A 26,039-nucleotide genomic window follows, 5' to 3' on the forward strand; every position below is an offset into this window, starting at 1 on the left:
AAAGAAGTCACAGGGGTTCATGTCTGGCGAATAGGGAGGCCAATCCACGCCGCCTCCTGTATGTTTCGGATAGCCCAAAGCAATCACATGATCATTGAAATATTTATTCAGGAAATTAAAGACGTCGGCCGTGCGATGTGGCCGGGCACCATCTTGCATAAACCACGAGGTGTTCGCAGTGTCGTCTAAGGCAGTTTGTACCGCCACAAATTCATGAAGAATGTCCAGATAGCGTGATGCAGTAATTGTTTCGGATCTGAAAAATGGGCCAATGATTCCTTTGGAAGAAATGGCGGCCTAGACCAGTACTTTTTGAGGATGCAGGGACGATGGGACTGCAACATGGGGCTTTTCGGTTCCCCATATGCGCCAGTTCTGTTTATTGATGAAGCCGTCCAGGTAAAAATAAGCTTCGTCAGTAAACCAAATGCTGCCCACATGCATATCGCCGTCATCAATCCTGTGCACTATATCGTTAGCGAATGTCTCTTGTGCAGCAATGGTAGCGGCGCTGAGGGGTTGCCGCGTTTGAATTTTGTATGGATAGAGGTGTAAACTCTGGCGCATGAGACGATACGTGGACGTTGGCGTCATTTGGACCGCAGCTGCAACACGGCGAACGGAAACCCGAGGCCGCTGTTGGATCACCTGCTGCACTAGCTGCGCGTTGCCCTCTGTGGTTGCCATACGCAGTCGCCCTACCTTTCCAGCACGTTCATCCGTCACGTTCCCAGTCCATTGAAATTTTTCAAACAGATCCTTTATTGTATCGCTTTTCGGTCCTTTGGTTACATTAAACCTCCGTTGAAAACTAAATTGTGTATAAAAAATGAAACTTCTGATTTACGAGGGCAGTTCAATAAGTAATGCAACACATATTTTTTCTCGGCCAATTTTGGTTGAAAAAACCGGAAATTTCTTGTGGAATATTTTCAAACATTCCCGCTTCGTCTCGTATAGTTTCATTGACTTCCGACAGGTGGCAGCGCTGTACGGAGCTGTTAAAATGGCGTCTGTAATGGATGTGCGTTGCAAACAACGGACAGTGATCGAGTTTCTTTTGGCGGAAAACCAGGGCATCTCAGATATTCATAGGCGCTTGCAGAATGTCTACGGTGATCTGGCAGTGGACAAAAGCACGGTGAGTCGTTGGGCAAAGCGTGCGTCATCATCGCCGCAAGGTCAAGCAAGACTGTCTGATCTCCCGCGTGCGGGCCGGCCATGCACAGCTGTGACTCCTGCAATGGCGGAGCGTGCGAACACACTCGTTCGAGATGATCGACGGATCACCATCAAACAACTCAGTGCTCAACTTGACATCTCTGTTGGTAGCGCTGTCACAATTGCTCACCAGTTGGGATATTCAAAGGTTTGTTCCCGCTGGGTCCCTCGTTGTCTAACCGAACACCATAAAGAGCAAAGGACAACCATCTGTGCGGAATTGCTTGCTCGTCATGTGGCTGAGGGTGACAATTTCTTGTCAAAGATTGTTACAGGCGATGAAACATGGGTTCATCACTTCGAACCTGAAACAAAACGGCAATCAATGGAGTGGCGCCACACCCATTCCCCTACCAAGAAAAAGTTTAAAGCTATACCCTCAGCCGGTAAAGTCATGGTTACAGTCTTCTGGGGCGCTGAAGGGGTTATTCTGTTCGATGTCCTTCCCCATGGTCAAACGATCAACTCTGAAGTGTATTGTGCTACTCTTCAGAAATTGAAGAAACGACTTCAGCGTGTTCGTAGGCACAAAAATCTGAACAAACTTCTCCTTCTTCATGACAACGCAAGACCTCACACAAGTCTTCGCACCCGAGAGGGGCTCACAAAACTTCAGTGGACTGTTCTTCCTCATGCACCCTACAGCCCCGATCTCGCACCGTCGGATTTCCATATGTTTGGCCCAATGAAGGACGCAATCCGTGGGAGGCACTACACGGATGACGAAGAAGTTATTGATGCAGTACGACGTTGGCTCCGACATCGACCAGTGGAATAGTACCGTGCAGGCATACAGGCCCTCATTTCAAGGTGGCGTAAGGCCGTAGCATTGAATGGAGATTACGTTGAAAAATAGTGTTGTGTGCTAAAAGATTGGGGAATAACCTGGTGTATTTCAATGCTGAATAAAACAACCCCTGTTTCAGAAAAAAAATGTGTTGCATTACTTATTGAACTGCCCTCGTATTTGAAAAGGAAAGTTTATAATCATCTTGTATTATCAATTTTGACTTACAGTAGTGGTACACAGCCTTTTAATTTGGGAACAATTTTAAAGGGGGGGGGGGGGGGGGAGGCTCACTGAGTAATAGGGAGATCCATGTTGGGAATTACTAGGAGAGAGAGCAAAAGAAATTTATCAAGAAACAGCCTGGGGTGGAAGACTTAAGAACAAAGAGAAAATGAAATGGAAGGTGGGTGCAGGACATTTAACCAGATAAATGGGTAGTAGCTAGATCAAGAAAGTTCATTGTTCAACTCCCAATGATAAAAGATTGGAAATGACATTAGAAAATACTTAGACGTAAACCGATGAAGACTGTGATGACATGGAACACTCTAGAGGAGGCATTTATCTTGCACAAATGTCAAAATACCTGAGGAAGATGACAGCTATTCCAATACAGAGAGATGTGAAGTTGAAAACACAGGACCAATGTCAGTAAGACTCTCACTAAGACGGTTCTGCACAAACGACATTATGCATACATAGTGGGTTCATGTATAGGTTTTGATGGGTGAGTTTGAGATTCAAAATATGTGACAAATGGCCATTTCTCTGAACTGCACTGACATTAAGACTTTTTTTTACACCGTCAAGGCACTACAGATGTTACTATTTGACATAAATTTAAACTGCCCCCCCCCCCCCCCCCCCCCCCCCCCCACACACACACACACTCACACACAGGGAGGGAGAAAGACACACACACACACACACACACACACACACACACACACACAGAGAGAGAGAGAGAGAGAGAGAGAGAGAGAGACCAAAATACTTACTTTTCAAGGCATGACAGATTCTGTGGTACATCAATACCACTATCATCTCCATCAGTTGCTGCTGCAGCTTGTGGATGGGCCGTGGCACTGGTTACCAATTCTTCAGTGTCATCACTCCAATTGTAAATGTCTTTTAGCTTCCCGTAACTAGAAAAAAACATAGTCCCAAATTTTTTTAGCTGCAACAAGTCAATCAATTAATCAATTTCCAACTACACTTCAAAACAAGGACAGTTTATTCCAAATTGATGTGTGACTCAATATTTCTGTCCACACTTACAGCAAAATAATTTTACAGTTAAGAGTACAAAATTTGTTAAAAAAGACACTAAATCAATTAAGACATTAAAGCCTGGAATTCAGATGATTGGATAACATATCTTTAAGTGTTTACCTAAGTCATATCATAATTGCTACTTTTTATGCACTGAATAACATTGTGCTATCTCATCTATAATTTTACAATAACTCCATTACATTATAACAATATGTCAGATCATGTTTTCCATCTCTCCTCCCTCCCCCCCCCCCCCTCCCCCATTTTCTTTTATATACAGGGTGAGGCAGCTAAGTCATAACACCCCTTTTATCTCCCCGACCATAATGGATATAAAGATGCCGTTTGGACTGTGAATTGCAGGACAGGGGTTACTCGAATAAATCACATTTCATGTTTGTGTTATTTTTATTACAAAGATATGAGGTGATCTTTCCTTTTTTTTTTCTTTTTATGGAACCCTATGTTAAATTTTAGCTCGATTGCAAGTTTGCAAAGTAATATTTCAGAGCTAGATCAGAAATGTAAGGACTATGGTACGAAGATTAGCATCTCCAAAACGAAAGTAATGTCAGTGGGAAAGAAATATAAATGGATTGAGTGCCAAATAGGAGGAACAAAGTTAGAACAGGTGGACGGTTTCAAGTACTTAGGATGCATATTCTCACAGGATGGCAACATAGTGAAAGAACTGGAAGCGAGGTGTAGCAAAGCTAATGCAGTGAGCGCTCAGCTACGATCTACTCTCTTCTGCAAGAAGGAAGTCAGTACCAAGACTAAGTTATCTGTGCACCGTTCAATCATTCGACCAACTTTGTTGTATGGGAGCGAAAGCTGGGTGGATTCAGGTTACCTTAACAACAAGGTTGAGGTTACGGATATGAAAGTAGCTAGGATGATTGCAGGTACTAGTAGATGGGAACAATGGCAGGAGGGTGTCCACAATGAGGAAATCAAAGAAAAACTGGGAATGAACTCTATAGATGTAGCAGTCAGGGCGAACAGGCTTAGGTGGTGGGGTCATGTTACACGCATGGGAGAAGCAAGGTTACCCAAGAGACTCATGGATTCAGCAGTAGAGGGTAGGAGGAGTCGGGGCAGACTGAGGAGAAGGTACCTGGATTCAGTTAAGAATGATTTTGAAGTAATAGGTTTAACATCAGAAGAGGCACCAATGTTAGCACTGAATAGGGGATCATGGAGGAACTGTATAAGGGGGGCTATGCTCCAGACTGAACGCTGAAAGGCATAATCAGTCTTAAATGATGATGATGATGATGATGATGATGATGATGATGATGATGATGAACAAGATGGGCTTAAAAAGACGGTTTCAAATATGTGTATATCATAATATTTAGGCAAATAGTTTTTGAGACACAGATATGTTCTTGTAACGTGTTCATCCTTCAAAGTGGCATTGTCCAATGCCACCTTTCCTGTTGTGTAGAGTACATGGTAAACATCGCGAGTCCGTCCGTACACAAACACGTCCATTTACCCGACAATAGTAATACATACTGCGATATTTTGTGCAAAAATTAACTGATGATGTTGCACAAATATTATTCAGTTATTTGACAACTGTGATACCAATATAGTAGACAACATACAGTATTAAAATACTACAAGATGTTAATACATTTTAAGTAACAGAAATACAAATGTAAATGAGGAGGCCCTTATTGGTCAGAATTATTTCATTTGTATTTGTTTTTTATTTGAAAATATTTACTTTTGATCACAATACGAAGCAAACACACACAAAGATGCAAAATACATACTGTACACGACACAAAACTTTACGGAAGCATGTGCTCAAAATGCTTCCCCTCTGCTGCAATGCACATTTGTAGTCGCCGGCCAAATGATTTGTGAACTGCTGCGAGGGGGTACACATATCAGTGCATGCTTTGATGATACATAGCTTCATATCATCTGGCGTAGTTGGTATTTGAGCATACACTTTATGTTTGATTGCTCCCCACAGAAAAAAAAATCAAGTGGGGCCAAATCAGGAGACCGGGTTGGCCACTTCACTTCAGTATGTCGTCCTATCCAACAATCCGGGAACTTTTCATTTAACAGCTCTGTAGCCACATGAGAAGAGAGAGCAGGATAGCCATCATGTTGGAACCCCATGCACTGACACATAGTTAGTAGTACCTCTTCCAGCAAAATGGGCAGAATGTTTCGCAGGAACTGTGCATAGTTATTGCCATTTAGTATACCAGGAATGACGTACGGCCCCCACAATGATATTTCTGACGATGCCACACCACACGTTGGCACTCGATGGTTGCTGATGCTGTACCTGTCGAAGCCACTGAGGGTACTCTATTGACCAGTAATGCATATTATGGAAATTCACATTACTGTGGTTGGTGAAAGTCGCTTCATCAGTAAAAAGCACCCGTCGAAAAAATGTTGGATCATCTTGTAGGCGCTGCAGAGGAAACCAGCAAAATTCCTGGCGTCATTCAAAATTCACACTGGTGAGTGCTTGATGGAACGAGAGGCGAAACAGGTAAAATTTAGGCTGGTGCAACATTCGTAGACCACCGACTTCTACCACATTCCAAGTTGATACGTCGCGACGAAACAGTAGAGATGTTATGCGCCAACACTACAACGCCCTCTTGATGGACCTCACCAGTTGCAGTTTTCTGCCTTGTCCTCTGTATGGTGTTCCTTGATCCCAATTCAAGTAGTTTATCGCAAATATGTGCAAGAAGCTGGCGCATACGATGCTCACGATCAGGATACAGCTCTCCATATAGCTTTATTGCTCTAACAGCATTTCTTCTGCTTTCACCATACACTAGAATCATATCTAACTTTTTTCCGTTGGTGCAAATGTCTGCTCGAAGAAACTTTGACGGAAATGCGCTGTCTCATTACCTCAGCAGCACATTTATACCCTTCTCTCCAGCTGCCATGTGCATACCATGCAGCATTACCGAGAAGCAGGAAAACAACGCCTTCCTCAGTGGTCAACAGGAAAGGTTGTATTGGACAATGCCACTTTAAAGGATGAATACAATACGGGAACGTATCTGTGTCTCAAAAACTATTCACCTAAATATTATGGTATACACATATCTGAAACCATCTTTTTAAGCCCATCATGTTACGCTAAAATTTAACATAGGGCTCCATTTAAAAAACCAAAGATAGCCTCATATCTCTGTAATAAAAAATAGTACAAACATGAAATCTGATGTATTCAACTAGCCCATGTCCCTGCAATTCACTGTCCAAACGGCATTTTTGTATCTATTAGGGTTGGGGAGATAGAATGGGGGTGTTATGACTTAGCTGCCTCACCGTGTGTGTGTGTGTGTGTGTGTGTACTGAGAAAAAGGACAGATGCTATTATTTGTCTCCTCTTCCAATGTCCCTTCTGTACATCGTTAAACAGTTTTATTTAAAAAATAAAAAACCGGTTTTGGTACTTATGAGTTATATTTTGTCCATTCATCCTTATGCACTGTTTTATGTATTGCACATTTTTCACATGCCATTTAGTATTTCATGTTGCCATGTTTCAAAATTTGGTTTCAAAGCAAATACTCCACCCTTCACTGCACTTCCAAAAGAACCAAATCTAAAATTTAGAAGTCAAAAGTTCTGTGCATGTATGGAGGAGGTACACAGTCTTCCAAAATAGTCTGAAAATTATTATCGAATTTTTAAAGCTGCTGCTACCACATTCTTAGTTGTATGATTTTATTTTTATATAATCCTGCACTTTTCTGTCACAACTGCTTCACGTTTCAGTAAACTTTTCAGTGTATCAAAAAGAAACACCTTAGTTATTTTTCCTGCTGACATAGTTCATGTGAAGACTATAATCCCATATCCAAAGACAGTTAAATATTTTTAAGTCTTTCGATATTGCACCGAACGTTGGCACCATTGCTGAATAGCATTACTGAAGTAGAAGTGTGGAGAAGGTCATGTGACTGAAGTGGACATGTGTGTAGAGTGAGCAGAAAATCAGTTGTTTCTGGGTAGGCAGATTGTATGGTCGATACTTTCGGCTGTGTGGCTGGACAGCAGTTTATATGAGTTTCCCATGTTTCAGAAGTGACTATACGGTATGGAGTGCGAGTTGTTCCGGGTGGAAGCAGTATGACAGATGTAAGCAATGGTGTGAGTGCTAAGCATGTTTGTCCTCAAGTGGAGCCTTAGGAGCCTCTGTCAAGTGGAACTGGTGTGTACAGCATAGTGTGATATATGTGGATATAGGATCACTGACCCACTCCTTACTGATGCATGTTGTAGTGAAGTACACTCAACATGATCCCGTATTTACATGGTGCATTCTGTATGTTAAGCATTGGTGGCATTTTATTGGTGCATGGATGCCACCTGGTAAGAGTAGAATAATTACGTATTATATGTGATTATTTCATAACTCTCAAACAAATATTGATATCAACTCTTTGTTCAGCAAAACATTTTACATTCATGCTGATGATATACATATGTTGAAAATCTATGCAGAATACACATGTCTGTCGCTTTTCACCTATTAATGTACAGCCATATGCCTTCCTGCTACTTATTTTACATGTTTGCCTCTTACGTGAAGCAATTTATCAGAATGGGGAAAATTTTTCTCTATCCCTACAGTATAAATTTGCTGCCAGTGTTAATAGCCAATGAGTGACATTATTTGTTTATTTCATATTGGCAGCCAGATGTTAGCTGTAAAGTGGAGAAGTGTGGTGATGAATGATGAAAAGGGGGTCTATGTAACAGTGGGATGGGTGTCAACAAAGATCATATTGGTGTGGAACATGCAGATGTTTACCGATGAGGTGGCTAGCACTCACACAAGGAGTAAGAGCACGAGAGTGGGCTACTGGGAGAAAACGCAAGAAAACAGTACAAAGAGAAGGCGGAGGATCACGGATAAGAACGTAAAATTTAGAAAAGGAGATAAAGATGAGCGTGAAGCTTGTGAGGGAGAACAGATTGATGTAGAAACAGAAGAGGGAGAAGAGACAGATGGAATTCAGTGACCTGTGGAGACTGAGCTGTGCACAATTGAGAAAACCATTTTTGAAGCCAAGGATCACGATTATATGCCTTGTGCAGCAGCAATTTACATCAACTACATTATGTAGAGCTGTTATAATTATGCTCTTCAATCAGGTGGGGGCTACCTGGACCTTAGCAACAATTTTGTAGTGACCATTCATTTGAGTGGATAGTTAGTTTGGGAGTCATACCTATATACCACGTCAGACAAAGGTAATAACAAAGTCGGTAGAAGATGTAGCTACCTTCACGTGTAACTGATGAATACCGTAAATATCAGTGGCGAGGTGTGTGGGACACACCTTGCATCTAGGCCTTCCACATAGAATGTGACCCATAGATAGAACCTGAAAAATTTGCATTTTGTGATAAATGCAAATTCTGCATCAAAACGCAAAAATGTGAAAGTACCTAATGAGATGCTATTTCACTGCAAACCGTATCTAGATGTACTATTTTGTCAGAGATACTTTGAAACAGCATTCTTTTCTGCATACAAATATAAAAAATGAAACAAATTTATGGTTACAGCTACTGATTATCATTTAGAAAAGCCTGATTTTGAAAGATAATGTGCATAAAAACATGTTTGCAAAATAAAAAGTGCACAAATGCAACGACATATCAATGACTCGAGTGTCTGGTGCCACGCCAACTGTGAGCAGCAAAGATACATGCCACTTAATGCAACATGGTACTCAGCTGTGGAACCTAACATCTTAGAACAAAGAAATGTGTATGTTTGTCTACTAGACAAAGTTCAAAAGTTTTAGTAATGTGGATACCTTTAACATGGCAGTTTCAGGCGGTGGATGTTTTGAAATGTTGTTGCATCAAATACTGCAATAGGTCAGACTGTAACTATTTTCTTTAAAACACTCTGCCAACTTCAGCAAGCAACTAACTGCAAAGTAACCATTTGCTGGCTTGCTGTTTTCTTTTCTTATTTTGAAATGAGTGAAAAAGACTCATCCTGGTTCATCAGAGATTTCCATTATGATCCTCACAACACCAGAATGGATCGGTGATTACTGGTATCATGTGCCAGTTCTGCTTTCACAGAAACACAAAACATGGATGTAGGTTGGCTGCGCTATGAAAGAGAGGCGGGGCTTGTTTCCTTGCAGCCCCCTCCCCCCTGTGGAGATCAGATTTCTAGTTTGTTTATAGTTGCAGGTGTCTGCCCACATATAGTATCCAAACTCTGCACTACAGTGATCAGATCACAAGACGTGTCACTGTATTTTGACTGTGCCAAAATTCTTCCCCTAACATGTAAGTAGAGTTATTTTGATTTCTATTTTTATGCTAAGTGCCTTTTTATTTCTATCTGTAATGTCGTCAAGTATGGGTAGCATGGCTATTAATGCCAACAAAGGGGTCAAAATTAATAATCTGCAGATTTTGTCATTATCGAATTGGGCTGGAAAAGAAAAATAATGTCGAGAGAAATCTTAAATTTGAGACACATTCAGGTCACTGGTGTGATATGACACTGCTCCTCATTACAATAATCATTTATTGAAAGCTTAAATACACCCAAAAGAAGAAAGCAAAGGCCATTTTGGAAAAGCAGCTAAAGCTTTTGCAAAGCCAACAATCAATTTCGAAGTAAGAAGGCATTGACTTCAGGCACATATTGTGACAACCTTTTAAATGTGTGTGCCTAATCATTTACAAACAAAAATAAAAAAATGAAAAATAAATAAAAAATTAGATGCAAATTTTGGCAAAAATAGGTGCAAATTTCATCCCTTTTCCCACATACATACCTCTTGCTCTTCTAAGGTCAAGTAGTGATTATTCTCAAACATAATTAGAACTATACTTACATTTTTATGCAGTCAACCATGGATATATGTTCCACATCTGCTGAAGGTCCAAAAGTTATGGTGAACTTTTTATCTGCCTGGAGACTTTCTTCTCTAGTGAAAGGCACATCAAACCATCTGCTACGTGTCAGATTTGTTTGGACAGTTCTACCAAATACCTGAAAACAGAAAAAAAATATTTTTATAGACAGACAGTGTGAGTCTCTCTCTCTCTCTCTCTCTCTCTCTCTCTCTCTCTCTCTGTGTGTGTGTGTGTGTGTGTGTGTGTGTGTGTGTGTGTGTGTGTGTGTGTGTGAACATGTTGGCATGAAAACAATCCAGCAATCTCAAGTACACCTCACAATTGTAAATTATATACTATCATGTACCTCAATGTAAGTTGGAGCTTTCTGCACATCTTGTGTACCAAGCAGAACTCTTATCCCCATTATCATTGTAGCAGGGTCAGGGTTGGTAACTTCAATACTGAATCCTGAAGCTTTTGATGATGCAACATACAAACCTGTAAAATTAGAATAGTGAAATTACATACGTTTACTGAAAGAGGAATTTTGCATTATGAGTACTTGCAATATTATTTCTTGTTTAAATGACCAGTAATGCCATGTTCAATAATATCAATTGTAATTTCTCTGGTATGGTGTAGTAGGTAAAATCATCATTGAATGAAAGGGATAGATGAGTCAATATGAACATTTTCTTTTCACCTTGCACTGTAACCTGTATTTTGAGTTACAGTGTGCATGTAATCACTATGATGACGTGCTGACCTACTGTCATGTAAGGCCACATACATTTCCAAGACAATACATCAGCAAGCATGCAGTTCGCACATCTGTGCAACAATCACAAATCAGTCAAGGCTGCCTAAAGTTACTACATCTAATTCTTTTGACAACTCACAGAGAGTATGTGAAAACACAATACTGAAAGGAAAAACTACACTTACTGACAGAAGTGCAATGAAGCAGCTAGATTGTTCAGAATGTTTATCATCAGCCATTCAGTATTTTTTAACACAACACGCCTTGTCCACAAATACAGTTGACACTATCGCTTTGCACAATTCAGTGCTTAAATCTAACAGAATGTTAATTAAATACATTGTGGACACACACACACACACACACACACACACACACACACACACACACACACACACACACACGTGCATGCGTGCGATAAGGCATAATTCTTGTACAGTACTCGCCAAGAATTCATTCACTGGGTATAATTCATGCTCTTTCAGACCGAAGTTTCTAAAAAAATTTAAATTTGTGCAAGGGCATCAAGTGCACTATTTTTTGTAGTTAGTTGAAGAATTTCAGACGTGTGTGTGTGTGTGTGTGTGTGTGTGTGTGTGTGTGTGTGTGTGTGTGTGTGTGTTGGGGGGTGGGGCAGCTATTTTTGTATTGAGCAAATGAACATTATTTCTTACTCCAAGTTTGTGTAAATTTTTTTTTTGGCGTAGCTGAAAGAACTATAGGCGTAAAGGCTGGGGACTATCATTATATTAATTGCAACTGAATTGAATTCTACCAAGTGTCATTGGGAGGCAAACCTAAACACATCTAATATGCTTTTCCCTGCAATTGGCAAATGTAAGCCAACTCCGTTATAGTTCTCCATAACAGTATTCCATACTGCAGATGTGTGTGGAAGGGTGTGTAGAAGGATATAGTAGTATAGTCATACTGTCCTTTTTCCTTAATTTAGGTGTAACTAAATCGGTATTTGTGATATATTGCTACTTAAGTAAGTTCACTTGTCCATTCCATGACAATCTTCTATCAATCATAAGTCCAAGTAATTTCACATTCTTATTCTCAGACTCAACTGCTCCGTTTTTGTTTTATTGGCCAGACACCAGCAATTAGTCATCTCAATTAGATCTCTGTTGTAATGTTGAACACTTTGTACATTTTTACCTAATGGCTTAGAGTACATTCTCACATGGATAGGACTTGAGAAATCATTTAAATAAACAATGAAGAGATGGAATCTAAGAACCAACCCTTGTGAGATTCCATATTTTATCTCGAATAATTGTGTTTGATTATTTGTACATACTTGCTGTAGCCCATCAGACGAACATTCTAAATAAACTTAGTGACTTATCTCTTACGCCATAGTAAGCTAACTTTATTATTATAGTCACATGTGTCACCATGTCAAATGCTCTGCTCAAGTCTACAAACATAGCACAAGTAATCTGTCCATTTTACCATCCCATCATATATGGTATCTAAAAGGTTTGCTATGCCTTTTATTGTCCACAAGACTGACCTGAAGTAAACTGGCTTCCTTTCAGTATTATGTTGCTTTCAAAATACTCATATACATGTTTGTGTATATAGATTTTTATTATTTTCGATACAATTAGAACAACGGGGGTTGGTCTCTGATTACTATGGAGGTGTCTTTCTCTTTTCTTAAACACTTGGAATGAAACATGGATATTAAGAGCTTCAGGAAAAATACCATCTGCCACAATTCTGTTGGCAAGGTAAAGCAATGGCATTTTAATTTATTTGCTATGTTTTTTGTCATAAAGTTACTAATTCCATACTAGTCCTCTGCTTTGGAATTCACTAAAACGAGGGATCAGTTGTTAGGACGGCAAATGACGACGACCACCACCACCAACTTATTAATAGCTGTGCTATAAGCGACAGTCAAATGAAAATGAGGCAGATGGTAAAAAGTAAGTAAACTGGTTGTTATTTCAAAAGTAATCGCCATAAATGTTAGTAAATTTATCCCACTGTGAGACAAGACAGTCAATGCCTTCACGGAAAAATATTAGTGGTTGCCTATGGAACCACGATTGTACCCAGGTGTGCACCTTTTCCTTTGAAGCAAACTGACAATGGGAAGAGATTGGCACTGTATGGAGGATGTGTAAGGGCTTCCCAACAAAACTTCTGCAGCATAGTCAAAACAATCTGGGCAACATGGGGAGGTCTCCACAGTTTACAAAATATTCATTTGATGCATCACAACTATTTTTGAATTTTAAAACGTAGTCACTATTTGCTTCACATTTGGTTATTTTAACTTCAATTTTGTAAACTTTTCAAGTTTTGTGTAGATTTTCTAAATTCAGCACTTTTAATAGATCTGTCTTTAGGTATAAAATGCAGAATTATTATTTTGTTCAGTCTCTGAGTACACCATATTTTAATATTTTGTGACCTACATTTAGTGTTGTTAATATTTTTCTTAGTGATGGTTGGTCAGATTCTATTTAGCATATAATGAACAATGGCTAGAAACATAGAAGTGTGTTCATTAAAAGTTCTCTTGGTGGCCAATTACAGGACCAGACAACACTGGTTTTAGTTCCCTTATCATATTGTAATGTCGGTTGTATTTAGTATCATTCACAAACTGATTTTCTAATTTTTATAGAGTATTCAATAATTAGCTATACCTAATTTAACCACACTACATTCTACATAGTCTCTATGTCCATTGGTAATTATTTTGTCTAAGTGTGCTCCTAGTCTTATGCATTTTTCAGTCAGGCAGTAGAGATTTAAGATACTTCATTGTATTTATTAAGTGAAACATATTTTCTTTTTCCCTTATGTCTGTGTTAATGTCAGCAGCTACAAAAAGTCTATGCTCTTTGAATTTTGGGACTAACAGTATTACTGTATTAAGTTTATCTAGGACAGTTCTTTCATGAGAGCATCATGTAGGATAGAGTGATACACTTACAAGCTTTTGGGGATATACTACTACTACTACTACTACTACTACTACTACAAATATACCTTCTTGACACATTACTAACATCTACAATTGAGTACTTCACATGCGGATTGTTTCTAACGTAATTATATTGATATCCCACATGTGCAATGCTTGTTCTCCAGTAACTATAGACAAGTGAGTAGCTAACTAAACACGCAAGTCTATACCTGAAATATTTAGCAAGTTTCATTAATACAAAGTATGCTACACTTTGTTTATTCAGTCCAGTACTGTAATTCACTGAGTTTACATCTGGCTGACTGGACTCTAATGTGAAGTAAAACTTCCTCATTTGTGGTGCATTTAGTTACATGTCCTTCATTGTAATTTATATTTCTTTCTTTCTTTCTTCCTTCCTTCCTCCCTTCTTTTTTCCCTTCTCTTTACAAATTACATGTTAGGTTTTTCCCTGACTTTTGCGGAATGACTGTGTTGAAAAACAGGACATTTCTTTAGTGCTTCTTTGCGACTTCATTGCGGACTGAACTAGCTAACAATTTCTTACCTAATTCATTCAAACACAAAACCATGTCGTATGCATTCTACAGCCTGTACAATTTACATCTATAACAGATGCATTTTTGGAGTGTTTACATATTTTCACATACTATTTGTTTTCTGTACTAATTTTCTGGTTTACGCAGGATCACTGCAGTAAACCACATCCATATGCAATGCTGAACAATCTTACATTGGAGTGAGCTAGGAGAAACTGCCATTTCTTTAATTCTTGACAGACGATTGGTATGCCTTTTTTGTAAATGTCATTTGAACCACCAAACAACATTGGAAGTTAGCTTGATGACTTCTGATAACTTTAGAAGTTCATGAACTTCACCAAACAGCATTCCTGGCTTGATGAATGCTGCAGCAGTTAGGTGAGATGCCAAACTGTGTCCGTGGCTATCAGTAATAACTGAGTTTTCTCCTTTTCTAGAATTTCTGACAACAGTGAAATCATGTCAATGTCTTGAAGAACTGGTGGAGATCCCATATTGTCCATATTGTATTTGAGTTACTAGCAATCACCTCGACACTGTTTTCTGAAGACAGTCTGATGATATTCTTTTTTTTTAAGCTATCCCATTGAGGACACCAAAACTGTTCTTTCAGGGGGGGTTATCAGAAAAGCACTTCATTACAGTGCTGATCTTCACAGTCTGACAAGGCATAGTTCCATTACTGTGTCTAAATGAGGTCTGCATGACTCACATTTCCATTGCTGAACATAATCTGTTTAGTAAACAAAACTGCCTTTTCCTTCTGTGCTTGCCGCGAATAATTGTTATCGAAACAAACTTCATAATGTGAATTATTTTTGACAGGCGGATCCATCTTACCACACCAACACTGCTACATTTGCTAGTATTGGATACACATTGTACCAGTCTTTGAAATAGGCAAACTTTTTACAGTACTAAACACGCTCACTTTCGTGTGTAGCTGCAATCATGTCTGTGTTCTCTTGGGACTTGGTTTCACTAGTACACCTACTTGTAATCAATTCACTCCCTAAATCATGTCCTGGTAATTTCTGTTTTAAAATCGATGTGTCTTCTCATAGAACAGAGAACTGTGCCTATGCAGTTCTTTCCATTCAGGATCGTGGCTAATTTCTTGTCCTTGCATTTTGTAAAAAATCATTTTTTGTTTTGGATCAGCTCTCGCACAACTATAGTGAGAGACTTGCATGTAAAGCACATTATTCCTTTATGTACTTGTTTTTCACAAGAATAAAGTTCTGGCTATCATTTTTCTCGCACGAGTTTGTAACAATGTGATCAAGTGCTTGCAACACATACAAAAAACCTAATGTGGTTAATCCCTCTGTTGTACAGATTCTAGCCACTATCACTGTATCATGAAATGCACATAGTGCCTCTGTGTGTATCAAATTTTCTACTCTTCACAGCGATTTGTTTACAGTGTAAAGTATCTCTTAATTTTCACTTGGTGCCACCTTTAGCATTGACTACTGTTACCTCTATTAAGACTAATACTACTATGAAACTGGTTGCTGTGTTCAATATCCACCTAAAGGATGCAGTGTTCATGGAAACAAAGCAGTGCAATGATAACTACATAAACAAAACACCCAATGTGCAGTAACGAGTGCCATACTTTCTGTAAACATACGACAGGCACCAAACCTGGAGAACCAACCCCTTTACAGACTTACCTTAAGGGTTATGAGTGCTTTTTCATCTTCTACTATATTGTGAAACACATCTCTTCTACTGCAAGCTCTTTGCTTTCCATATTTTGGGAGGCTCTAAAAAGTAAACTTCAAGAACTATGAGCACTTGCTCATATTTACTGCTGTGAAACATGCCTTGAATAAGTGCTCATAACTCTTATGTATACATTTTAGAGCCCATGTATGTATAGACTTTTTCCTTGTTTTAGTGCAAGGAACCTGTCCTCAAAGTCTCTAAAGGAAATTTAGTTAAACCCCTTACTGTCTTGACAAGTCAGCCTTTACTCTGTTCTCTTCCACAGCAAGTGTAGATATATGGAGAATACCAGGCCGCCAGTGTTTAATTTGGGTGTTCTTCACCCAAATACAAATAATGGCGCACATTTGTAAAAACTTTGTGCTAGTCATATGGTGATCTCCAGTGGGTCTCAAGGACACAACAAAAGGAAAGAAATGATATGATGGATGATAACTATTTATGTGATTACAATCATAAAAAAGATAGTGGACAGGGTGAAGAAGAAAGCAACTAAAGGTAGGTTTCAACACCTCATCAATGACGACGTCACTATAGATGAAACACAAGCTAGAACAGGGCAAGAATGAGGAAGGATTCTATCATATTTGAGTTAATAACATAGAAGAAAAATCACCATTCCCACAAAACACAGAAGCATTTAAATTTTCAGAAAATGGTTGTAGTGTGATAATGAGGGGGAAAAAAAAAAGATGAAAGAAAAAGAAGGGTTATTTAATTTTAAAAAACTCTGTGGCTAGTAACAGGTTTAAGTTGACATCAACCGCAGATCTTTTTCTGTGTACCCACATCACCATGTTGCCTCTTTTGTAGAAATATGGGCAACTTTGAGAAGCCAGGAGGTAGGATGGCAAAGTGAACTATATTGTATTGTGTGTTACACATGATTTCAGATGCAGAGAAAGCTCTGGCCTAAAAGTACAAGACCAAATTTACACAAGAGATTTTTCCACATAATTTACAGCCTTCTACTAAGAGGATGATCTGCTACAAGGCAAGACACCATTCACAATAATGAATAGAACCAGTCATATACTGCTTCTCTTGATATTTCTCTGTCATCAGTAGAAATCAGTCTGCTATACTTTGAACTAGCCTTGCTCTAGTGTGTTAATCACTCAATCTTCAGAAGTAAATGCACTGAAGGTTGATTGTTGACCTCAGAGAGGACCACAACTAGTATTTCTCCAAGCACAAGACCACAACTATCATGATTTCTCAAACAAAATTTTGGGAAATTTCATTCATCAATAGTCCAACAGACTGATGGTTGCTGTGTTACTAAAGGACCATAACTTATATACACTGATGATCCAAACTGCTATGACCACTGGCCAATGCGAAATTGAATGATGGCTTGTGGTACTGTCGGCACATCCCAGTGTGCAAAGTATATAAATGGAGCAGAGATAAATGGGGAATCATTCTAGCAATTACACAGACTGCAAATGGGGAAATACACCGATATAAATGATTTTGAGAAACAGCACATTTTCGTAGCCCATCACCTCGAAAGAAGTATCTTGAAAGCAGTGAACCTTTTTGGCTGTTCCATCCCATTGTCATGACCATCTATTTGAAATGACTGAAGGACTGTGAATCCATGAGTAAGGGATTATATGTTGGGCGTCCACACATCACGGAATGTGGACGCCGGAGGCTTGCCACTGGGTAAAGGATAAGCAGTGATCCGTAACAGATCTGTCCACTTATCATAAAGCTGGTGTACGAACAATCCTTTTGGGGCACAACATTTGCCACACATTGTTGAACATGCGATTTCGCAGCAGATGGCATCTACGTGTTCCCATGTTGACTCAACACCACGGTCAATTACAACTGCAGTGGGCAGGGAATCATCGAGATTTGACTGGGGATCAATGGACATGTGTTGTCAGGTTGGAGGAATCATGTTCCTTGTTACACCAGGTCAATGGTCTTGTCTGGATATGCCTTCATCCAGGTAAACAGCAGAAACAGCAGCTGAAATCATGCACCATACCAAGGACACAAACTGTTGGGGGCAGTATTATGCAATAGCAACCAGTCACCCGACTTTCCCTGGGACCTGTAGTATTACTCAAAAGCACCATGATAGCTATGGACAACACAAACATTATTGCAGACAATGTGCATTCCTTCACGTTTGATGTCCTTCTCAACCGTTATGGCATCTTCCAAAGGACAAATGTCTGTACCACAAAACCAGAACCATACAACAGTGATTTGAGGAGGGTGATAGTGAACTCATGCTGATATTTTGGTCACCAAATTTACATGATCTAAATATGATGCAACACATCTGGAAAACTATCTGGTACCAGCAAAGCACCCACACACCACTGGCCCATAATTTACGGGAATTGTGTGTGCTAAGCATCCAAATCTGGTGCTGCATACATCCAGAAAACTACCAATGACTTTTTCAATCCATGTCACGCACAACTGCTGCTGTATTGGGTTACACAGGTGGGATAATGTGCTATTAAGCAGGTGGTCATAATGTTTTGGCTCACTGGTGTATTCTTAGCATTATCTAAATTACTATGTACACTATAATTCCATAGGAAGGCACCCACTTCTGGAGTATCACTTCAGAAGAAATCAAACTTATCTTCCCAAGATCTTCAGAACCTGTTTAGCTGTTTTTATAAGTCTTAGTTCATAAGTCTAACAGAAAATTAACTGAACAGAAAGACACTACCAACTACACTTTCAACACAATAAAATTGTTTCAAGTATTGTTTATCAGGAATTTATTTAACACTGAGTTTATGTCTAAAAAAGGAATTACTAGTCTATTAAAATTAAACTTGATAAAGGTCCACATCCTGCAGATGATTGATTTTCCACAAGCACAAGACCTCAACCAATATTGTTGAACAAACAAAATTTGAAGGAATTTCATTTACCAATATTTAAAGTGATTGTCAGCTTTGCTACACTAAATAATAGTATCCGATAAGTCTTCAGCACTGGTTGAAGTACCATGTATTTACACTGAAGAATTGTAGTACCTTTGCTTTCAGTACTTACCTGTAGTATTGAGTCGATGTTTTATTTGATGAGCACTGTATATCTGTAGCAGGTCATTACCTCCAAATTCAACTGAATTTATTGGTTCACAATGTTCAAAGAAATCAACTGGAAACACAACCGTGCCTAAAATGAAAGAAATAAAGGTAATAGTCATACTTATGTAAAAAAATATTTTCAGTTGCAGAAGACTGACACAGGAACCACATTTTACAGTTTTTTTTCCAATTTTAAAAAATAAATTTGTGATGGAATAAACTACAATTTATGATGATATTTTTGCGACAACTACAACATTACAGTGTTATTAAGAAACACAGATAGTTTTGATATAATTCTGAATCATGCCAACAATCTTTCTTATCTATATCTGTAACACATTTTTATAGATGAAGTACTTGGATTCTGATAGCAGAGAAAGTGTATTTCAAGTAGCTCCAAAAGAATGAAGTAATAAACTGCATTTTTTTAAACAAATGACAATATTATGAAAAGGACAGATTGCTACTCACCATTTAGTGGAAATTTTGAGTTGCAGACAGGCACAACAAACAGACTGCTGAACAAGTGAGCTTTTGGCCAAAAGGCATTCTTCTGAATTACGTCACACACACACACACACACACACACACACACACACACACGAGACCACTGTCTATGGCTGCCGAGGTCAGCCAGACAGTGTTCATATGTGTGCGAGTTGTTTGCATGAATGTACGTGTATGTTGCCTAATTCAGAAGAAGGCCTTTTGGCCGAAAGCTTACTTGTTCAGCAGTCTTTTTGTTGTGCCTCCCAGCAACTCAATATCTCCAAGTAAGGTAAGTAGCAATCTATCCTTTTCATAATTCTGTCATTATTCCATCCCGGATTTTCCATTGTTTGTTTTTTAACACATGTTACACTGGAAGTTGTATGTGAGGCAACTGTAAAATAAAACAATTTAAAATGGCATGCTGCTTCCACACAAATTTTTGCGGATGTCAGCCTAAGAGTGGGTGAAGAATTCCTCAAATCTATTGCAACAGTAGGTGAAACCTGGATGGAGAACTGTACACCAGAATTTAAAAAAGCAAGTGATACAGTGCAAACATTCTATGTATCTGTCAGCAAAACCCTCAGAAGGCTTCAATGAGCAAATCAAAGAAAGATATGAGAATAGTTGTCAAAATAGGTCAGTTTGTTGCAGGATTATGCTCTTTTGCCTAACACGGCATGACAGACTGCCGAGTTCCTCAATAGTTGTCGAGATATTCTAAACTATCCAACCCATAGTCATGATCTAACACCAATTGACTCTCTTTCCATAGTTCTGAAGGTACACATATGCACCAAACATTTTTCAAATGAGCACATAATTGAAGAATGCTGGGTGTAACGGTCACGGGCATTGGCAGCAAAGATATTCAGTTTCCAACAAATAATTATTATGTAATGACAATTACATAGAAAAAGCGGTATACGTGTGTCTTTCTTTCCAAATATGCTTTTCAACAAAACTTATTAATATTTATATACTTGGTTTTATTCAAGACATTTGCAAATTACACACTGCATAATACACTTAAAAATGTTTCACCTTTTTTATGCACTTTCTGTTTGCATAGTCTGGAAAGTAATATAACGAGAACTTACCAGTTGTTTTTCCTAATTTATATGGTTTCTTCTTCTTAGGAACTTTGTGTGTCTTGGCAATATTTTTGATACTAGGTAACAGCCAATACCCTGCAACATTCGAAAGTTCATGGAAAGAAATTTAAATTCACAAGGAAGTGGATTCACACACACACACACACACACACACACACACACACACACACACACACAGAGCGAGCGAGCGAGAGAGAGAGGGGGGGGGAGGGGAGAAGGGAGAGGGGGAAGGGGGAGAGGGGGGGAGAGAGAGAGAGGGGGGGGAGGGGAGGGGGGGCATAAGGTAATTACAACACTATGGCACTTTTAGCAAAAACACCAGTTTTACTTTTCTTACATATGTTTATTGGATTCTGAGCTCTTTAAAGCATTTAAAGTTTTAATTCATTTCTTGTTTCATTTCAATACAAGTAAATATCACCTTTCCATCCATTCCTGGTGATATTTAAAATTAACATGTTTTTCAAAACTATGTGAAATTAAGGCCTCCTTATAACATCTAACCTTCACAGACATATATCAGCTTCTGTCCCCAAACTATATATTACTGCTTATTCCTGTATTCTATTTATAACACTTTTTCTTCACTAATATCTTGATAATCCCATTTCTCCAACATCTTAGACCACTCGATAGATATCCTTTTTTGTTCAGTATAACCATAGAGAGAGTACCCTGAAAGATGTAGAACATCTCACTTATCTTTTCAGTGTTTCCTTCCTACAACAACTCATTCTATCGTTCCGAGATTCACTGTCCAGGTCTAACTCCTGCAGCTCTAGCTACAGCTTTCACTGCTGCTAACAACTAATGCCCTGCAACTACTCCATGTCACCCCCCCCCTCTCTCTCTCTCTCTCTCTCTCTCTCTCTCTCTCTCTCTCTCTCTCTCTCTCTCTAAGAACTCCACATACCTGTTGATTCCAAACCAGCCATATATATCCTCAGACTTCCATCCTCACAAAGTAAGATTAGTGTTGTGCGATATTCACAACTAGATGAAGGATGACGAACTACAACCATGTCCATAATTTTAGCCTTTGATGGTACAACTTTAATTTCTTGCACCAGAAATACATCTGGTTTTAACATCAGTATTACAGGATTGTTACCTGAAATAGATAAACACATACATAATAATATTTCAATATCTCAAAAAATTATTTGAATTATTACAACTTTTAAGGAGTGTTGGCAGCACAGACTTTGCAAACTTATTTATAAATGAGAGTAGAAAAACATTTTGCACTACCTGCATATACACAAATGTCTGTGGGCTTAAATTTAAGGGTGGCAGAGAGTGAAAGAATAAGCCTTTTGAAACTAGGAAAACTCGTCCAAAACAGGAGTGATCCAGCACCCTGCTGAACCCCCCAAATGCATTCCTAAGTCATGCATTGCTACCTGGCCACCTCCACATTCTTCTATGATGTAAGACAAATCCTGTACTTGTCAGTGAGGTAAACCCAATGCCATTAATCTAGGTTCCATTCATGGTGTTCCCCAGCCCACCTTCACACACATGATGGTGGCTAGGGTGTTTATACTGTTGTTGGCAATGAACACCTAGTAGCAAAATTGATCGTGTCAAGATGGTTTCATACTGTCTTAGTCAACAAAACCCTTCTAGTTGCTTCGAAAAAAGGAAGTATGCAGTTCTGTTAAGCTCCCCTCATGATACCCATGTACCATAATTTGTAGGTCACACTTTATCAGCTGGAGTTGTTAACTTCAGGGGTATGTCTATAATGTTGTGTGTGTCACAATAGCAGTTTAACAATGAAGTGACATCACTGTAGTGTATGCGAATTCAGCAGGTAACTTTCAGATTGTGCACGCAACACACTCCACTTAACAGTACTGAGAATGTAGGTTTACTTTTCCTTCCATTACTCAGGTGACTGTACATAACGATTTTGTGTGATCAAAGGAGTACTGAAAGAAAAGTTTCTGATTTAAAAAACACACACAAAGTATGCAAGTAATGAAGAACCTTTTAAAGATTTGAATAATTTTAAAAGACATTAGCTGCATATTAAAACACCAGATTTATTCCCATCTCCACAAGATGAAAGGTAACAAGGTTAAAGTTAAATAACATGAACTCTGTGAGGGACTCGAGTTACTCCCTAGTGGCAGTTTACCATGCATGTATAGCTGTCCTAACCACTGTGGACAACACTAAGAGAAGTACCAGGAAGTGCTTCCTGCTACTTCCCCTATTTGCTAAGGGTTGTTGAGATGGCTGCCATTCATAAGTTAAGGAAATTGCATTAGGCAGGTTCAGCATACTGCATTTCAGGGATGGTTCTAAGATTTTTTTCAGTTAGAATAGTGTTGTAGCATAAGCTTATTTTCAATAATTTAAATGAATGCAATACATGTAATTTTACTTCACTTTCATTAACCACGTGGCACCGTGACTAGAAAAATTTGTGGATATGACATTTAGATGCAAATCAATAGAGTTTTAAAAATTATAGAACTGTGTATCATTACTAATTTGGGAGTTTATTTGTTCAACATTCCATCACACCCAAGCATGAAGCCAATTAGGCAAGTACAGTCACTAACAGCCTTCTTAATGCAGCTGATCTAGCATTTACCTTTTAAGATTTCCAAATCAGGTAAGCTGGACTGGCTACTCCCAATAATGAGGTCAGTCAGAAATCTCTGGAGCCTTCCTGTCAATTTTATTTGATATAGGCCCAATCACAGGAAAAGGAAGGGAAAACGAGTTTCAACATGGTGTAAGCAAGGCCATTAGGGAAGGAGCCTGTTTTTTACAAATACAAGGCAGAAAAGTATCCATAACCTTTACAATATAATCATCACCATGACATAATTGTGGATGACTGAATTGGCATTTGAACCTCAGTCCCCCCAAATCAACACTAACAATTGTACCATCTTAGCCATTACAGTCACGGGACATGGATATTCAATATCTTATACCAGACCTCATAGCAAAATGCTATAGAATTGATATTATTCAATGCTATGGAATTTTGATTATTCAATGCTATGGAATTTTGATTATTCAATGCTATGGAATTTTGATTATTCAATGCTATGGAATTTTGATTATTCAATGGGACATCCATCTCCTCTTCCCAGAGGAAGAGGACACTGCCTGATGTATTTTTTATGTCATGATGAAAACACAAACGATAATATGTTGCTTTATATGTATATCACAGGAGAACAGAAAATGAACAACCTAAAGCTATTGTTCCACATGAATGAGGTTTAATTGGACTATTATACAGACATGCACCACATATGAGTATAATCATAGTCTCATGCACTTCAGAAGTAATTTGTTAAGTAATAATTCCACAATTGTGAACAGGCTTCTCTATTCACAACATAGTTCTTTAATCTCAAATACATAAAACCATATGTAAGATACAGTCCCATAAAATTTCCACATGTTGTCATGAATGGTCACCTGATGATGTAATGGATGCCAGACTAGACACCATTCCATACACCACACATATACTCAATGAAGGAGCTTCTCTGGTGATCAATTGACCACAAAGTCAACAAATATTTTTGAGGATGCTTTGGGCAACACGAAAAGAGTGTTCAAGGGCATTTTCCTGCCAGATGATTACTTCTCCCTGAAACTAAGAATTAACTGGATAGCAGTCTAGATCCATGCTGCATTGTTCACTGTTCCCTCCAAAAACATTAGTTAGACTATGGTTCCCCACACTATGATGTCCCGAGTCGGTCCTATACGTTGCTGCTTGGTATTATCCAGTAGATGCTCCTCTTTCTGTTTGATGTTACCCTTGCAAATGGTTACTTCTGACACCAGGGCAGACACTTATGATTAAATATAGTTTTGCGTACTTACCCCTGCAGTTGTCCCCTTTGGTGCACCATAGGTGGTGGGACAGAGAATGGTTAGGTATAAACAGAAGTCTGGAGAATGGTACCTTGCTCATAACCTAGCATACAGCAAACAACTGCTGATGCATTGGGTGCAAAATTGGTCTTAGTCTCTGCTGTAGCCACAATGTAATCAGCAATGGCTGCTTTTATACCATGGTGGTTCAAGTGTGAATCTGTATGTGTCTGTCAACCTGAACCAAAACATGTGCACTGTCCTTGAACTACTGACATTGTTAAATATAGCAGACACATCACAACATTCAATGTCTTGGGGATTACTTCAGGACCATCAAGCCTCCCAATGGCACATAATATTACCTGGCCAGTTAATTGTGGAAATTGTGTTCAACAACACTATTCTCACATGTCTAAGTTTTCTAACCCAGCACAATACTTGTAATTAACCACAATTTTAGCAGTTGTTATGAGTTCAACATTATACACTCAATATTCATTCTTACTCTGTCCACAAAACGGCACTTTCAATCATAGCCTTTACTGTTCCCTGCTGGTTTTCATTTAACATGAAATCCAAACCATGGAATGCAAACAGGCATTTTTCATAAAGGCAGATCACTGTTGGAAGTGACAGTCATGTTAAATTACAGAAAACATCCCTACGCCCATAATCATCCAGTCCAAATCAAATTTCTCTTATCTTTGTAGTCCTTATTTGAAATCTAAGTACGCTGGCAGTAGGTTCGTTCTGCAATCAGCTTCTCTCAGTTGTGTTCCTCAAAAAGAATACTGTCTTCCCTCCACAGATTCCCACTGGAGTTCCCAAAGTAACTCCTTAATACATGCATGTTGTTGAACCTACCAGTAACAAATCTATCAGCCTGCCTGTAAATTGCTTTGATGTCTTTCTTTAATCCAACCTGATGCAGATCCCAAATACTTGAGCAGTACTCAAGAATGAGTCACACTAGTGTCTCATATCCACTCTCCTTTACAGATGAACCACACTTTACTAAAATTCTCCCAATGAAATAAAGTCGACCATTCACCTTCCCTACTACAATCCTTACATGCTCGTTCCATTTCATTTTGCTTTGCAATATTATGCCTAGATATTTAATCAACATGATTATGTCAGGAAACTCACTAATAATACTTATTTCAACATTGTGGGTTTGTTTTGCCTACTCATCTGCATTAACTTACATTTTCCTTCATTTACGGCCAGATGCCACTCACCACACAACCTAGAAATTTTTATCCTCGTATAGTCACTCAATGTCACCTTCCTGTACACTACGGAATCACCAGCAAACAGCTGCAGATTGCTGCTTA

The 26,039-nt window shown here is 38.8% G+C and overlaps 1 protein-coding gene across 1 annotated transcript in view; it reads right to left on the reverse strand.

Moving 5' to 3' along the window:
• Positions 1 to 26,039, reverse strand: part of LOC126185121 (protein purity of essence) — a 321,301-nt gene that overhangs the window by 206,136 nt on the left and 89,126 nt on the right. The window contains 6 exon segments of the mRNA XM_049927939.1: positions 3,010 to 3,156; positions 10,168 to 10,325; positions 10,536 to 10,669; positions 19,197 to 19,322; positions 20,830 to 20,919; positions 21,758 to 21,955. Of these exon segments, the coding sequence (XP_049783896.1) occupies positions 3,010 to 3,156; positions 10,168 to 10,325; positions 10,536 to 10,669; positions 19,197 to 19,322; positions 20,830 to 20,919; positions 21,758 to 21,955 (853 nt within the window).

This window comes from Schistocerca cancellata, chromosome 4, assembly GCF_023864275.1.
Source record: "Schistocerca cancellata isolate TAMUIC-IGC-003103 chromosome 4, iqSchCanc2.1, whole genome shotgun sequence".
NCBI classification, from domain to species: domain Eukaryota; kingdom Metazoa; phylum Arthropoda; class Insecta; order Orthoptera; family Acrididae; genus Schistocerca; species Schistocerca cancellata.